Source organism: Pseudopodoces humilis, chromosome 10, assembly GCF_049639895.1.
Source record: "Pseudopodoces humilis isolate 2021_Gansu_Grassland_sample_001 chromosome 10, ASM4963989v1, whole genome shotgun sequence".
In the NCBI taxonomy this organism is placed as follows: Eukaryota; Metazoa; Chordata; class Aves; order Passeriformes; family Paridae; genus Pseudopodoces; species Pseudopodoces humilis.
The window spans coordinates 20,902,351-20,919,182 of NC_142209.1; the positions used below are offsets into that span (position 1 = coordinate 20,902,351).

The following is a 16,832-nucleotide window of genomic DNA, read 5'->3' on the forward strand; positions in this document are numbered from 1 at the left end:
CAGTGAAACTCAGCATCTGGATGCTCCTGCTCTAACACATTCCTCCCAGCCACAAGCTGCCCAGCCGGCTCCCCACTCTTCTTCCCAGGCTTGAGTCAGCACCCAGGCTAGCCTCTGCTCAAGAGGGCCCCAGTCATGGGATGATGGGGAAGACAGCCCTGCACCCCAACAGTACTGAAGGGACACCAGAATGAGACAGTTGGAAAGATAACAGAGCCAGGCCAAGATGCACTTCTGCAGCAAAAGCAAGGCAGCAACATCAACCTCCCTCCAACCAACTACAGAATGAGCTACATTCTGCACAGATTCATGCTGCAGGGGCAGTCACAGTATGGCAGCACTTTTTGCTTCGGCCAATGCAGTAAGCACTCAAGTTTCCAAGGTCTCTAGTCCCTGCTCTGCCATACCTCAAATCCCCATCCTTTCTGAAAAGCAGCAGTTCTTCCTGGGCAGGTGGCCCAGGGCCCAGCCCACACCCACACTCCACCCCAGCCATTTTTTGACAGGGTGGAGTCACTTTCACAACAGAAGCCTTGACACATAAACAGAAGCCTTGCTCCAGCCCTGAGCACTGCTCTACCAAAACACTTGGAAACAATCTGCCATCTGCTTCATCAGTACACAACTATCACCCTCTTCCCCCAGCACAAACCTGCTACACCAGCTGCTTCTCCCAGCCCTGCCTCCAGCCACCCTGGGCAGGACCCAGCACCTGGAACAGCTTTTGCTTACATTAAACCAAGAAAACAAGAGGACAGAGCCATTTCTCCTTCTGTTTGTTTATTTGTGATAGAAGAGCAGCCCAATCTGACAGGGCCTGGCTCCTTCACCTCATCCTAGAGGCTATCAGCATGTTTTGGTTACAGCCAGAGCAGGTGACAGGCACCAGGCCAGGAGAGCTGCTGCACTGCCCTGCTGAAGGGCAGAACACATCTTCACACAGGCCCAGTCAGATCCACAGAGGCAAGAGGTGTTCATTCTTGCACCACAGCCAAGCACACTAAAACCGCCCTCTACTGTGCTCAGGCTAGGCCAGAGCACGGCTGGTCCCAAGCAGGAGAGCCCAGGAGCTGATTTTAGGGGCACTTATTGCTCAAGTCTTGAATTTACAGGAATGGAAGTGGTCCAAGACTAGGCTGAGCTTGGTCTCCCCCACCCTGGAGCAAGCCACCAGCTGCCATAGAGGATCAGGTAAGTGTGGCTTAAGTACACACTAAGCACCCAGCCCAGGTACAAGAACGGCAAGGCAACCTGGGCTTATTGTGTGGGGGAAGCCTTTCAGGCTGTCACAGCCCCTGCTATGTACTAGGCACAGGGCATGTGTACTGTACTGGGCAGGTCTGGGCCCTTAAGTCCCATAAGTACTGCCCCTACATTCTCCACAGACACCTGCGCACAGATATGCCAGGGCAGGACTCCCAAACTGGGCACAAAGGGTCCAGAAGGGACATGCAGCACTGTGGCAGGGAACAAAGTGGCACAAGGCATCGTAGAGCAGGAGCACTCACACATGAGCTGGCAGTAACAAGCAGCCAGGGACAAATCTGCTCATCCACACAAGCTCTTGTGAGACAGGGAAGAGGAGAGGGCACCAGGACAGGAAGCAGTCTCTTCTTTTGGTCCTACTCAGAAGGAAATGGCCCCTAGGCAGAAGAGCCAGATGTAGGCACTTGGGGAAAGTTCCTTTGGAAACACTGGAATGGGACTGCAGCCCCACAGCTGTGATGCAGGCAGCTGCCTCTCTGCTCAGCAACACTGAGAAACAGCACAAGCCCTCCCAGGAGGGGAAGTGGCCCATAACTGCTCAGAGCAGAGGGGCTGAGCATGCAGACAGGGGACAGCAGGACTGGGCACAGGGGTACAACAGTCTGTAGGCACTTGACTTGGCTAGTGGCACCCAGGAGCAGAGGGACAGGTCCCAGCTGCCTCTGCCCCGGGGCTCTCATTGGCTCTGGGAGCACTTTACCCTCTAGTTGGCTTTGACCTTGCCATTGGTGACAGTGCCATTTTCATGGATGCTGCTACCGTTGTGCTGGGCTGCTTGTTGAGCCACCCTGGGCAACCGTTTGCCCTTGGTGTAGGACTGGTACCAAAAGTTGGAGAAGAGGATGAAGAAGATGGTCCCATAAATCCAGATAAGGTGAATGAAGATGGGGAACTGGTACTGGCAGTTGGGCATGAAGTAATACTGGGAGATGTGGACGGAGACAATCACAAATTGTGCCTGAGAGCAAGGCAGAATAAAAACAAGTTATTAATGGAAGCAGGGTCAGGGAACCCACTAGAGACCCTATTTTTAAAGGCAACACCTAGACTCCGTTCCCAGACTGAAGAAGAGGTCCTTATGGTGAGGCAGTCAGCGGCAGCTGGAAGAGGCAGGCACAAGGCTCAAAGCAGCATATGCCTCTCACCCTCCCAACATAGCTGCAGCCCAGGAGCTGAACAGCACCCACACCCCAAGCAGGCTGGTAGAGCTAGCAGAGGCCCACAGTGAGGCACAGCTGCTAAAAGCTCAGAGCAATATGCTACAGAGGAGACAACTACTGCTGTTGGCTGTACCTTTCAAATCTACAAGGGTTGGCCTGCCCTTCACAACAGGCACATGCTCTGCTCCACCACACAGACTCACCAGCTGGATGGCTGTGATGTGCTTCTTCCACCACAGGTACTTCTGAAAGGCAGGTCCGGCTGCTGAGAGCCCATAGTAGAAATACATGACAACATGCACCATGGAATTGATCATGGCATGGAATGAGCCCATTCCCCCTGTTAAGATAGATTTTCCTTAGTGTAAGTCAATACTCCACAGCAATCAGCACTACACAGAGCTGCTAAGAGCACAGCAGGGCCAAAACCCCCTTCTCAGCATGCTGGGGTAACTCTACCCAATCCATGCACCCAGGCAGTTGCCATCTTACCTGGACCAAACTTTGCTCCCCACCACCAGCTCCATGGCAGAACAGAGTGGTGGAAAAGGTGCAGGAATGTGACCTGTTCATTCTTCTTCCGCAGGACAAAGATCACCTGTAATGAAAACCCAGCAGCATCAAGGACCTGCAGCCCTAGGAGCAGCTAGAGCAGGCTGGGCCATTAATTCAGTGTCAGATCTCATCATCATGTGATGAGATCATCAGTGATGTTTCCCTCCCTTCCTCCCACTCATTGTGACCCATTAGGTGACCCCCACAGCTTCCAGAGCTGTAGTAGGTAAAGAATGGCCTCAGCATTAATATTCCAGAGTGGCCTCCCTGGCAGTAATGCCAGAAGAGAAGCACTGCTAGGTCAGACTGGAAGGGCTGCAAAAGCAACTACCCCAAATACACTGGGCTTCAATTCCCTGTCCAGCAAGTGGTGACAGGGCCTTCTTAGTAACTCACCGTGTCTGTCAGTTCGATGAACTTGGAGAAAACAAAGAGCCAAGCAACACTGACCATCTGTAACAGAACAGGTTAACATTAGAGACCCACCTCAGCCTGAACATGCCCATTGATTGAAGGGCTCCATACAGTTACCCTGGCATGAAACAAAGGCCCAGAGACTGCACATCCTCTGCCTCAGGAAAGGCAGGAGCTATGAACCTGCTGTCCAAGCAGAAGCACTAAAGGCCATCCCCACTTATCAGGAGAGGGATGAGAACTCACCCTGAGGGCCTTGGGGTCCTGTGAGAAGTCGACAGGGTCACATCGCCAGGTGTACCCAGTAAGCCACCCTGCCATCAGGAACTGCAACAAGAGCATCATCAGGGTGAGACCTAACACATCACCCACTGCACATCAAGCTCTGCGCAGAAGGGCAGAGAACAGCCAGAAAAAGGGCTCCACATCACCCACACAGCCTGCACACACTGCTTTATACATGCCCAACCAAGCTACTGACAACTCACCTCATAGACTATGTAAAGGGAGAGTCCCACCAGAAAAAAGTTGTATAGCACCATGAACTTCTTCAGGTTTAAAGGCTTCCTGTTGGCCATTAGCCGGGGACCCAAGGATAGGACAAAGTAGACATATCCCAGAAGGATGCCCATCACAAGGAACGGGGACTGCATCAATGGATAATCAGCAATGCGGGGGTCTGCAGAAAGAGCCACAGTGCAGAGCAGTTAGCATCCTCACCCCAGCCTGCTGCCAGCAGTGCTACTGCCACAATGGAAGCAAGGCCATGTCAATCCTGTTCTAGGACACAAGTGCAAGTAGGGAAGCAGTCTGGAGCAGAGGCTGGTGAAGTCAGCCAGACTCAGCACAGTATAGCCTGAAGCCATGCTGCAGGACAGTCTGGAAATCTTCTGTCCAGGAGAGCACAAGTGCCCCAAAATGATTTGTACAGGCACTGAGGCAGGACAGCCTCATAACAGGCAGCACAAAAACCCCAGAGCTGCATTTGTGTAGGGGCAAAGACAGGATGCAGTTAGACCCAGGGATGCCTCAGGGATGCATCACCTGGATCTCCACCACCCCCCAGTGCCTCTGGCAGGAAAGCATGTAGTGCTACCTCTGATAGCTGGGCAGAGCCAAACACTCACCTGCCTTCTTCATGAAGTCCTGATACATAGTCACAATCCCCTCCATGGTGGTGGCAGTATCTCTGTGGAAAGAGGCAGGGGAGATCAAGTAGCTATTTTTTCAGGAGAGCAGCCTACAGAGCATAGCCCTGCAGATCAGCAGGGCTGGCTAGTGCTGCTTTCAGCTGATCATGCACCAGCATCCACTTTCCAGCTGAGCCACAGGCCTTCTTACTTCTCACAGAGCCTGGCCCTGTTTCCCCAGCTCTGCTGGGAACCACATCATCAAGTGCCAGCAGTCCTTCCAAGGCAAGACCTCAACATTTCAAGCCAGCTAGGAAAGCTTCCAACCTCAGCACTGTATCTATAGCCCCTTAATCTTGCTCCTGCTGTACAAGCTCCAGCATTATCATCCACAACCACCATGACACAGCCACCAGCATTGACAGCCATACCTACTCAGCACACTGCTCCGTCTGACCCTGGTGTGGAGATGCAGGGCTGGCCACACTCTCCACAGTGCAGTGCCTTTATGATCAGCTTTGGGCTCCTGACAACTGATTCCCACCACAGAAGCAGCACACCATCAGTGGCAGGCAGATTACACAAGGAAGGAAATCCTTAGGTTCAGAGACAAGCATCGGTTTCTGGTGTCAAAGTTCCTGGTTTCACATCCTTGCACAAAACCCTCTGGACAAGAACCTACTAGCACATAACCTAGTACCTCAGAGACCAGGTGCATCTCGCTTGGCAATGGCATTTCCACTCCCCTTCCAGACAAGAGAAAGCCATACAACACAAGGCTGCAGGGAGCAGGACTGGCACTCCCCACACTTGCTCAGCCTCAGTATGAACACACACCAGAAAGGGATCTGGGGAGATGCTCCCCAGAAAAGCAGGAAGGGCCCAGGCTCTTAGTGCTGCAGGCATGTTTGAAACACCCTCACCCATCCCCCTGTGCTCTCCAAGCTCTCCCCAGCCCACAGGACACCAGAGCAGCAGGAAGGGAGGCAGAGCATAGGCCCAGCCTCACCTGATTCATCCATCTGTGAGGGAGGCATTCCCCACAGCTGCTACCAGACACTCCACCTACCCCTTCCCTCCAAGAAGGTGCACAGGAGTCACTGCCCACACATGTCCTGGGGAAATGAGTCCCCAGCCCAGTCTCCCCAGGAGGTATATTGCTGCCACCATCAGAAAGCACACTGCCTCTTCCAGACCAGCAGCCAGGAGGCTGAAGCCGGAGTACCCTTCTTCCCACAGTAAGGTCCCCAAGTACTCAGCAGCCACTGTCACCTCAAGCCCCCACCAGCCAACACCAGCACTGCTCTTTCAGCTTCACAACAAGAGGAAGAACTCAATGTCATCTTTGTTGTAGTCAGGATGGTAGCAGACACTTCCTCTGCAGAGCTACCAGGCACCTCCATGGCAGGCTTTGCTGTCAGTAATCTTCAGGGGGGCCTGGCACACACCATTCTGGCTCACCATTCCCTGCAAATCAGTTTGGTGCAGCAGTGGTGCTGGCTCTGTGCCTGCCCAGTCATACCCTCTGCATTCCTCCAGACTGGGGAGTGCCACCTCTCTGCAAGGGCAACAGGCAGGAAGAGGTCTCCTTCATATCAATCCTCCAAAAACACCCATTCCACCAAGCAAGGCTCCAGAGCAGCCTGCACAGCCACGCAGTCCAAGAACAGAGCCCAAGAAGTTTTGCTGTGTTTCAGAAAGCATAGATAGGTCCCCAGTGCCATCTTGGAGGCAAATGGAGCAATAGGGTAAAGCCCACTTAGGTCTCATCCCCTCACACATCAGGGGCACCTCAGCAGCAAAACAGATGCTCACCCTCCCAACCCAAGGTTTCAAAGGGTTTAATAGCAAGTAATACTCACTTGTATCACAGTGATGCAGGCAATATTTAAAGTTCTGCCTTAATATTTAAGAACACTGCCAAGACAATCCACTCTCCACATGCAGCAAAGGCCAGCTAAAAGTGTAGCAGGAACTATTGCATCCTTAAGAGACACTCAAGGCTCAGCTGTGGGAAATACAGCAAGTACAAGTCTGGAAAGCTGCTGAGCTTTATGTTGCTTTAATGGCTAAGAGCAAGCTCCAAACTTGTCTGTCTAGTTTCAGCTTTCAACCACTACATCCAGCTACACCTTTATTTGCTAGATTGAGGAGCCCTCAAGAGTCAGTTCCCAGCAGAGGTACCTGACTATTCAAGGTCTGCATTTATCTTATCAAGGTGAATGAGTCAGCCTCACTACAGGTCTAAGGCAGAGACAAAAATCCTGCCCTGTACTTTCCTATTTTGGGCAGGCTAGGATGAGAAGAGTATCAGATGTCTTCGAGCTCAAAGCTACATCTCACACTGCAGCAAAACACTTCAGCTCAAGGACTACAGATCACTTTGCTGATGCTGGGCCAAAGCCTCCAGTACCACTGGACAACTAGGACCACAGCTCAAAACAATTCATGGTCCATGACAACTATTCCAAGTAATGGGAGAAGCCCATTTCAAACCAGGACTAGCACAGAAGTCCCCACCAGCATGAACAGTAACAAGTCTCTCTTATTGCTGTTTTGTAAGGCACCTCCAACACTCCTACAGCCACACATGCCACAGGAAGTTGGGAGGCATTGGACTTGTCCTGAACACAGGCTCTGGGCAAGCAACAAGACTTCTACCAGGACATACATAGTAGAATTATGCTAAAGGCCCTTACAGAAAGGACCTATAAGTTTTCCTCAGTTTCTCTAGGCAGAACAACATCCTGCCAAATAAAGCTAACAGAGCAACCACATCTCCAGGGAAACTCCTGAGGTCTTCAGGTCTTTGCATGACCTGACATCCATCCACGCTGGCATGCTACATCATCCTGCATCAAAGTGGCCAAAGTATGTCTTGCCCTTCTCTGTCCCCCAAGGGGCAGCCACTGGCCTCAGGGTGTTGACAGCTGAGCAGCAAAGTGGGAGTTGCAGGGCAGACCCAAGAATTACATTCACTAGGCAGGGGGATGTGAAGTGCACTGCCTGCCTAAAAACCATGACTTTTCCATGCCAGCCTTTCTGCTGCAGACAGGGATTTTCCAGCACAGAGCACCAACTGTCCAGGAACCTGAACTCTCCTCTGTCATCTCCTCTATGCACAACACCCCTCTGCACTTTGAGAGGAGTTCAGCATCCAGACAGGTATCTGCTTTACTGCACTCCACTGCACATCACACACTGCAGGTGCTCATGGCTCAGTGGTTGGATCCATCCTCTCTGCACATGGAGGACACTTAACTTTCCTCTGACTCCTCCTAAATCCTGACTTTCTTAGGCAAGGAGCTGGGAGGAGATGAGAAACCCAAAGCTGAGCCTTGAACAGCTGAAAAGAAATCAAGCAAATAGGTCGAGGCATCCCAAATGAGCAGGAACCCTAGGGGCCCAGACACACCCTGCATGATACAGAGAAACCTTGCAACATATCTCCTATCTCTCAGCAACAGGGAGTCACTTCCCCATGTCAGACAAAAAGTTCCCATTATTTTTAAACTAGAGTATCAGGCCACAATTTGCTCCAGTACCCAACATCAAGGATTAAATACTTGCTTACACCAAGCAATGTGTACACTGCATATTTCCAGCAAGCTATACAGCTAATCAGTGCAACTTCAACAACAACAGCAAGGCCAGCCCCAGTCAGACCACAGCAGTGTCAGAACTATGACACTGACAGAGACCAGAGCTCAACCCAGTTAGTTTTGTTAACAGCCTTGGAGGGTGCACATCTCTCCATACAACAATCTGCAAGCAACAGACTCTGCCCCAGACATTGAATACTCCTACTCCTCAGCATTCAGGTCAGAAATCAGTCCTGTAATAAGTGCATAAACAGACACCCTCATCTCCCCACTAGTTTTAATTAAAGGCAGCACTAAAAACATCTGGTAGGTGGCCACAGAGCTGCCACCCCAGGGAGAGCTGGCACAGGGCCCTTGCCAAACTCACTAAAGCAGGCCTGGCCCCTGTGGGGTTTCCTGGGGAGTAGCAGCCCTCAAAGGTCAGGAGATAATCAGCTGGCCAGATGTGAAACTAACATCCCTGACCTACAAGCTGACATCAAGGCTTGCAGCCTAATGCAGCTTTGAGCTACATCACCTCTCAGGATGAGGTATCTTCCTCCCCACCATAGCATCTGTCCAGTTGCCTGGAGCTCCAGAAAGTCACTGTGGGGTCCAGCAAGGCCTGCACACAGCCCCACATGCTCATGGACTGTATTTCCCTGCAGAAGAGTGGAACTGATCAAGCCAGGCTCTGGCAGCCCCAGGCCAGGCACGGATGGGGTGTGTACTGTACACACAAGGCTGGCATCGCAAAACATCACCACCAAGAGCTGACAGTCAGTTCCAGAAACTTTCCTCAGCTTATGCACAAGTGAATCCAGCAAGATGAGGAACATGGAATTTTATCTGCCCCAAACAACACACAGGCAGCAAGGCAATCAGAGTAAGACAAGAGGGGGAAGGAGCCCAACCACCATAAGCCGCAAACCCCTGTTTTTTATCAGTTCCACAGTGGAATCACTTTGAAACTGAAGTGTACAGTGAAGCACAGAAAAGTGAATTTGGATCTCTCAGTCTGCTGCTCTGTGCCCAGTGAAAGGGAGAGGGGCTTGTAACGAGGCATAACACACTTACTTCACACACAGCATCTCCTGTTAACCAGCTGAAACACACACAGCAGAGGCCACTCAACAGGAGAGCTGTATTCAAGTACATTTGCAATCCTGCAAATAATTTCAGCCATTCACTGAAGACTCAAGTTATGAAAGCATTATTCACATGCTTCTAAAGTCATGATCTTTCTCAAAAGAAATCAGTCTAAAGACATGCCTGACACCAGCTCACCAGCCATGGGAGACAAGACTGGCAGGACAACCAGAGGATCTATGTTTTAAGCATGGAAAGCCATACCAACAGATTAGGGCAGAGCAGTAAAGCAGCTCTGCTAGCCTGGCACCTCAGATCTGAGGATTCGGGGCAAACTCTGACTGCAGTTTGAGAACAACCAGTCCCAGAACCCAGTCCACAACATAACTATAAAGACTGCAAGGAAACTTTATGCTAGCACCACCAGATAAATTTTCCTATTTGAAGGTTATCCACTGGTCGCTTCCTCTGGCTCACCTACTTCATGCTGAGTGTCAAAGGTCATGGCTAACAACCTGGTACTGTATGTTCTATATCAGCACATTCTGAAGTCAGTACAGGAGGCCTGTGTTCACATAAGGGATGCAAACTCTCAGAGCAGTGATATATAACAGCTCTTGCAAGAGCTGCCATTGCAACTGGTGTGGGAATCAGGCTGGCTGGGTGCTGCTCCTGGCACACTGGATCCAAGTGGCAGGAAGTGTCCTGCCTGAAGATGAGCGGTTTCCTCATCTTCACCAGGTGTGTGCTAATACCCTACCACTCTCTCACACAGTGGCTGTAGAACCCTGAGGCCTTTGGATAACACCCTACAAATGGATTAAGCTCTTCCCTTCCCATAATCACAGGAAGCAGGGAAAGCAAGAGGAGACTCCCAGATTAGCAGGAAAGCTTCGACAGACAGTCAGTGTGGCACCTCACAAGCTTTCAGGGAAAGGAGGACACTCATTGCAATAGGGTACTGGTAACCTCATACAAAAATCAAGGCAGATAATCAGACTTCAAGGTCCCACAAAAACATACCTTGCAGTAAGAGGTTTAATATGCAGAGCATACTTTTTTCAGGAGCAGCACCTCCCCAAGCTGTTAAGAGTAGTTTACTCCTTATCCCATTCAAAGCTGGTGGCTGCATATTCAGAGAACTGATATCAGTAGAGATGAGAGCAGTCAGAGAAAAATAACAGAAAAGGCAACATTAGACAGAAAATCTGACATAGCAAGGAACAAAGGAGTAATGAAGTGAAGGAAGAAAAGAAACCATGTGAGATATGAACAAAAGTGGAAAATAAGGTGTTTCCTTTCTGAGCTAACCATATTGATATGTGTCACTCCCTCATACAGCACCAGGTGAAGGGGGAAGGTAAAGATGGCTGAGCTTCCTTTCTCTGAAGTGAAGGCACCCAGCAGCCCCCCAGAGGCACAGAGCACACTCAGGAAGGACAGAACTAGGCAGGTGACAGGAGGGCAGGCAGGGCTACATTGAGCAAGGCCAACTTCTAACACCTATATCCAAAATCAGGTCAAGCCTTTTAAAGTCACCTAGCAAAGAAACAGTGTACCCCTGTCTGGAGGTGGGACAGGCTGTACCACAGCATTCATCTCTGGTTTTAATCACTATGCAAATGCCTCAATACAAGGCTTCACATCTGTTCTCACAGCCCTAGCTATAATCATGACACAGTAATGAGTAGTGTGCTCTGCCCCATTCAGGCCTGTGCATTAATTAGACAGGCACATCAAGATAAAATGGACATTAAAACCTACAAAGCAAGATACAGAAAGGAAAGACTCACAAATTCCCTCCAACAGCTTTATTTGGACTATTCAAGAAGCCCAGGTGTGAACCCAGAGCCACTTCTCAATGAAACAAGGGGCCACTGCCTGGAACTTACCATGACATCAGCTTTGGGTCCCGTGCCCTCCACACCAAGAAAGCAGTGGAGTCACACAATCTTAAGAGCAGGATGTTCTCTGACAGTATGAAGATGCCATGCTCCATTAGCACAGTATATGCACCTAGAACCCAATGAGCCTGGGGCTTGATGGCTACCACATTCAACCAGGTTCACAGTCTTCCAAGCACAAAGAAAGTGAAGTATGAAACCTGGTTATCTCAACATAAGTGTAGATTAACCTCTCAAAGTCAGCACACTTGCTTCTACTGCTGTACAGACAGGGAAAGCCTCTTAGGGTTAAGTAAAAGCAGCACGAGTTATAAAATCTGTGTGTGTACAGAGCAAATCTTAAATGATGAGAGCAAGCTAGCTGATCTGATCCACAGAGTAAAAGCACTCCATGCAACAAAGCTGGAGAACTTGCTGCCACTGACAGCTCACCACCCTGATCCATCCCAGCGGGAAGAATTAACCCTATGACACACTAAAGGAAATCAAGAAACATCAGACCCAGTTACCACCTCCTCCATCTTCAAGCCACTAAAGGCTCAGAATGCAAACAACAGTCTGATGGTGGGGAATAGGCTGTGGCAGCTGCAACTTGTCATCTCTGAGCAACAGCAGTCCCACAACTCCTGCAGGGAAGAGTCCTGGCTCCTGGGGACCGTCTCCTCCCTATAAGAGCCCAAGCTGCCTCACCTGTTTGACTGGCAAGAACCAGACTTTCCAGCCCAAGTACTCCCACCATCTGACATCTGGTAGGACACACACCAGCAGAACTCCAACACAAAAGCACAGAGACACAGAGCATCTCTTGAGCCATCACAGGCACCACTCCCAGTGTGCCCTGTAAGCATCTCAGATTGAGTGTTCGCTGTGCTGTAACCCCCAGCAGGAAAGGAGAAAGCATTCAACTGTTACATTCAGGGACAGTGCCCAGCCAAGCACCTGCTTCTGACACCAGCTTCAGAGGTTCCTCAGGAGGCAAAGCTTTTCTCCACCAGGAGAGAAAAGATACTATGCAACTTCAATAAGCTCCCTTATTTTCTGCCTCTAACATATGGTACAAGACACCTCTAGGTCAGAGTGAGCTTTTACTCCCCAGTCTCAGTTTTAACAGTACCTTCTCTCATATTATACCTCTTCCCTGAATGACCAAATAATCCCCCTCTCCAACAGACTTTCAGGAAGGAAAAATCAGAATACAACATAAGGCAGGACCACAGAGGCCCAGGCTGTGTGGGTGGCACAGCTTAATCTCTGCAGCAAGATGCAGCAAGTAGATGCTGCAACAGCTGGCATCTTGCTGATTCTCATAGGCACAGGCTGTTAGCAGCAGCTCACACACATGAGTTAGAGTGTGGCTTCCTAGGAAAGAGATAAGGCACAGCAGTCTCAGTCAAGCCCCAAGGGCTCAGCCAACTGTTTGACTCTAAACTATCCTCAAGAAGCTGCCCAGCAGGTCTGGTAGGAAGGTCAGCTCCATCTAGCTAGGAATCTGCCCTGGCTGCATTCTGGTAGAAGAGAAGGTGGCCAGTTTGGGACAGCACAGCAGGATGGATGCACTGCTGCACAGGCAATCCTGGTCTCCAGGAAAGGAAGAGATCCTCTGAGGAAATGCAGTAGCAGGTAAAGCACCCAGTGCTATCCCATGCTTCCAACTGAGAATAGGAAGGACTATTCATCCCCCTTCGCCCTCCCTGCCTTTAGGATCTCAGAACCAATATGATCAGTCATTGGGAAAGCACCTGACAGTCTCTCCGCAGGCAGCAGCCCAGGCGCTAAGGCATAGACAGCCGCCCCCAAAGCTTCGCCTCCTGTTGCAATGCTTATTTATACTGCCTCATTTAGTCTGTTACAACGTAAAAAAATAAGTAGCTATCCCAGCTTCCACTTCGTTACAACAGAGGAACTGGCCCATGTAAAGAAATCCACAGACCAAGCCCTGTATTGGCAGTGGTTATCGAGCCTGCAGTGGTCCAGGAAGCACAGACTCCTGTGCACAACCACACCAGTGCCAGGCGAGCCCGAGGCCAGGCAACTGCTGCCACCAGGGGGGTGACAGCGACCTCCTCCTCCTGCCACCGCGTTCCAGAGCGAGGGCCAGCGGGAGGCCAAACACCTACACGAGCCGGCACTCAAAGCTGACATTGTGTCGCAGCAGCCGGGGAGGCCTGGTACTGCCACCCTGCCCGGAGGAGGAGGGAAGAGCCATGTGAATGGTTACATTGATGCCGAGAGCTGTGTAAAAGAAAGCTCCCCAGCAGCCGGAGGCTGCTCGCACCCCGCGACAGAGAAGCCCCAGGAGACCACCGCCCTCGGCTGCTCAGCGTACCAGCAGCTTTCAGCCCGGTGCCCACGACGGGAGCCGGCCAGCGCCCCGCTCAGCCTTGCTGCCACCCCTGCGAGTCCCTCTGGCAGAGGCCCCAGCCCCGCTGCCGCCGGAGAGAGCGCTGGGTTCCCCCCGCCCAGGCGATTCGCGGCCCGGTTCGGGCGTGGCGCGGACGGGCCCGGAAGCGGGGCCGCGGCCCAGCGGGGCCTGCGCGGCTGGGAAGGGCCGCAGCGGGCCCGGAAAGGCCCCGAGCCGCCGCCGCGATGTGTGGGGGTTCAGCCACCTTTCAGCGAGCCCGCGGGGCTACTCCGCTGCCTGTGGAACTGGGACAGTCCCGCCAAAACGCCAACAGGGCGATGCCGATCTCGTTCCTGAGGCTGCGCAGCCACCGGTCCCTGAGCCGGGAAGCAGGCGTACCCTGGGCTCGGGCCACCGGCCAGCAGTGGAGAGGCAGCCCCGTCACAGCCGGGACGCAGCGCGGCCTCTGGCAGAGACCTGCCGAGATGGAGGCCGGTGTTTGTGCCACGGCACACAGCGGGGAGGGACAGTCCTTTGCCTCAGCCGGCCGGGAAAGCATCCCAGCCTCGCACAGAGAGGCCGGCTCTGACCCGAAGGAGAGCAGCCGACTGCGGGAAGGGAATTGCGCCCTTCCCTGGCACCAGGGGTGCGCTGGGGCAGGGGCACCAGGCTGTGAGCCAAGGACCACTGCAGCTCCGCACACAGTCAGGACCCTGCTGCTTTTGAGGAAAAAAAAAAAAAAACAAAAAACTTCAACAACTCAACTCGGACTCCGCTTGGGTCCCTCCGTCTGACAGGGGCAGGTTTGCACACTGGTGGACTTGCCACACTGTACTGCGGGTACTCCCCTTTCCGGGGGGTGACAGCCTCTACAGCCGCACCCAGCGTGATCACCCGCCAAGGGCACGTCACGATATCACAACACCCACCCCACCCATCAGGCCACGGCCTCCCCCACGCACCCCTCCAGCCCCGCGGTGAGGAGACACCACACACCTCCTGCCATGACCATGAACATCCCAGGTGACGGGAACATGGACATATAAATGCACAAGCCTCCTCCAGCAGGCTAGTTAACAGGTGCCAAGCCGGCACATGGCTTCCGCGGGGCAAAACTCGCCATTCCTGGCAGCAAAGCTTAAGCCCCCAAAGCAGCTGAACCCTTTTAAGGCCTCCCCAGCACCCTCCTGCTCTGCAACTACCTTCCAAATCCCCCTCAGCACACCCCATCGACCAGCCTCGACCCACGGCTAACCTCGGACACGTCCACCCAAACTCCCCCCCTCGCACACATCGCAAAGGACCGCTGGAACAGACCAGACATCCTCAGCCTACTCCTGGCAAGCGAGAACAAGCCCCACACTCTCCACCCCACGACCACCCGCACTCACCGCCAGCCGCACCCCGTTCTACCGCCGCCACAGCCCCCCCGCCATTAAAGCGGGAAGCCCCGCCCCTTCGTCGCTGCCGATTGGCAGAAAGTGCAGAGCTCCGCCCCCAAGAGAGCCGGGGCCAATCGGAGCGCCCGCCGCGTCCCGCCCGTTCCGTGGCCACGCCCGCCGCGCCGGGGCCTGAGGGACCGGGGCTGCGGCGGGAGCCGGGCGGGCTCTGCCTGCGGGGCTGAGCGGTGCGAGGGGAATGGCTGGGAAAGGATGCGGGTTGGGGTAGGGTTAGCGTGCGGTGCGGAGCGCTGGCTCGAGGGTGGTGGTGACGGTATGAGGGAGACCCGTACACATTCATACACCAGCAGCTCATAGGCTTTTTTCCCCCGCATGACACCGCGACAGGCGCCGCGAGCTTTCGGGGACACCGGACAGAACCCAGAGACACCAACTCTGACCGCGTGCAGTTTCCAGCGTGTTTCCATCCTGTGGCGCCTTCACAGCCATGCCAATCTGCATCCTAAAAAGTGGCCGAGACTTGATTCGCGCTCGTCTGGTCCGAAGGCGTTTTCAGAACTTACTAGTCTAATTATTTGGAACCATCTTCTTATTTCCAGCTTAATTTGATGCACGGCTGGTTAATAAACATTTGTTTCCTGTGCTTGCATTGTAATTTATCTCACCCAGGTCCTGCCTTGGTGTTCAAGCTACAGTGTATTTGTAGACTGCAATCATCTCCCTCTCAGCCATTACAGGGAAGACTGAACAAGTTTTTTCAGCATTTTCTTACTAGTCTGCCTGTCCCTGTACCTAATGCCACGGTAGTTCTTTTTGCTGTACTACTGTTCACATTTCCTCTCCTAAAGATGGGCGACCAGGAGCAGCTGCAAACTTGTGCTGTTGTACCTAGTGAGAATTCCCCATCTGGATACAGGCATTGCTGCATTTGCAGAGACAGGTCAGTGTCTCTTTTAGTGACTTTCTAGCCCTTTTGTGGTGGTACAGCATTCCTTTACTTTCCCCTACATTGTTAATGCACTACAACATTCTGATTTCCTCAGATGACACCTAATATCTGTGCCAGTCCTCAAGGAAATTAATTTATAAAAATATCCACAAAGTACCTCAGTAGTAACCTGTGTGTCCTGATATGCTCCCTTCCCTCAGTCTTTGCTTTCATCTTGACCACTCCTTCTCACATGAAATTCCTGTGCTTGTATCATACCACAGTTCCTAATTGGTCCCAAAGTTCAGAGCTGCTTCCCTTGAGTCCATGCAGGGCTTATAGCTTTATAGAAAGTTGTTTTTTTTTTTTTTAACTATCAAGTTAGCAGACATAATAAACTTTATTTTATCCTCCATTTCAGTCTGTGTGCTGTGTTACTCTTTAACTGGATACTGCTAACACCAGACTGGCAGAGCCAAAGCATTCTGTGTCACTTTTTCTCCCTTGCTAAATATAGGCATCAGCCTTGTTTATTACTCTTTACTTTTTTTTTTTTTTTGTTCTCCTTTTATTTTGCAACATTACTCTAGTTTTAGTTGATTTGTAGTCCAAATCAGTGGAAACCTTGCTATGTAGTTTGTAATGGAGTTAGAGTCCAGTGGATTCCTTCACACTCCCTAGTACTGGATTCTTTTCCACTTTGCATCCTGCATCTCACAGCTTTCTCCAAACATTCCTTCTCTCCTCTGGATCCACCCTTGCTGGCAGGCTTGTCAGGCTCTAACAATGAGCCCCAAATTTCACAGCCCAGCCTCTTCCTGCTATTGGAATTAATTTCCAGGTCACTCTCTTTTCTTCTGCTTTGAATGAAATTTATTTGTCCTCTCTTGGTCCTGGATTCCATTTCCCTGTAGTGTCTGCCACCTCCACCATTATTTCTGTGTGGTATTTGCTCATTAGTTTTTCCTTTCTACTGCATCTTCTGCTTCTCTCCTTAATTCTCCAACATATCGAATAAATTTTACCATTTTATTTTTGCTCCATCAATTTGTTGTTCTTTTCAT

The 16,832-nt window shown here is 51.7% G+C and overlaps 1 protein-coding gene and 1 long non-coding RNA gene across 4 annotated transcripts; one reads left to right on the plus strand and one right to left on the minus strand.

Moving 5' to 3' along the window:
* Positions 1–763: 763 nt before the first annotated feature.
* Positions 764–14,868, minus strand: ELOVL1 (ELOVL fatty acid elongase 1). 3 transcript variants are annotated; one of them, XM_005521061.3, is made up of 8 exons: positions 14,832–14,868; positions 4,523–4,584; positions 3,884–4,074; positions 3,642–3,722; positions 3,378–3,434; positions 2,919–3,024; positions 2,630–2,766; positions 764–2,224 (listed from the first exon to the last, which is right to left on the minus strand). In XM_005521061.3, the coding sequence occupies exons 2-8, from the start codon at positions 4,566–4,568 to the stop codon at positions 1,970–1,972; spliced, it is 873 nt and encodes a 290-aa protein (XP_005521118.1). In that variant the 5' UTR covers positions 4,569–4,584; positions 14,832–14,868; the 3' UTR covers positions 764–1,969. The 3 variants fall into 3 exon arrangements, with proteins under 3 accessions (XP_005521118.1, XP_014106330.1, XP_014106329.1); XM_014250855.2 differs by lacking the exon at positions 14,832–14,868 and adding an exon at positions 13,706–13,832; XM_014250854.2 differs by lacking the exon at positions 14,832–14,868 and adding an exon at positions 13,426–13,530.
* A 131-nt stretch (positions 14,869–14,999) lies between these two features.
* Positions 15,000–15,483, plus strand: LOC148183693 (uncharacterized). The gene is made up of 2 exons (XR_015773315.1): positions 15,000–15,067; positions 15,228–15,483. It is a non-coding gene; the product is annotated as an uncharacterized LOC148183693 (long non-coding RNA).
* Positions 15,484–16,832: the final 1,349 nt, after the last annotated feature.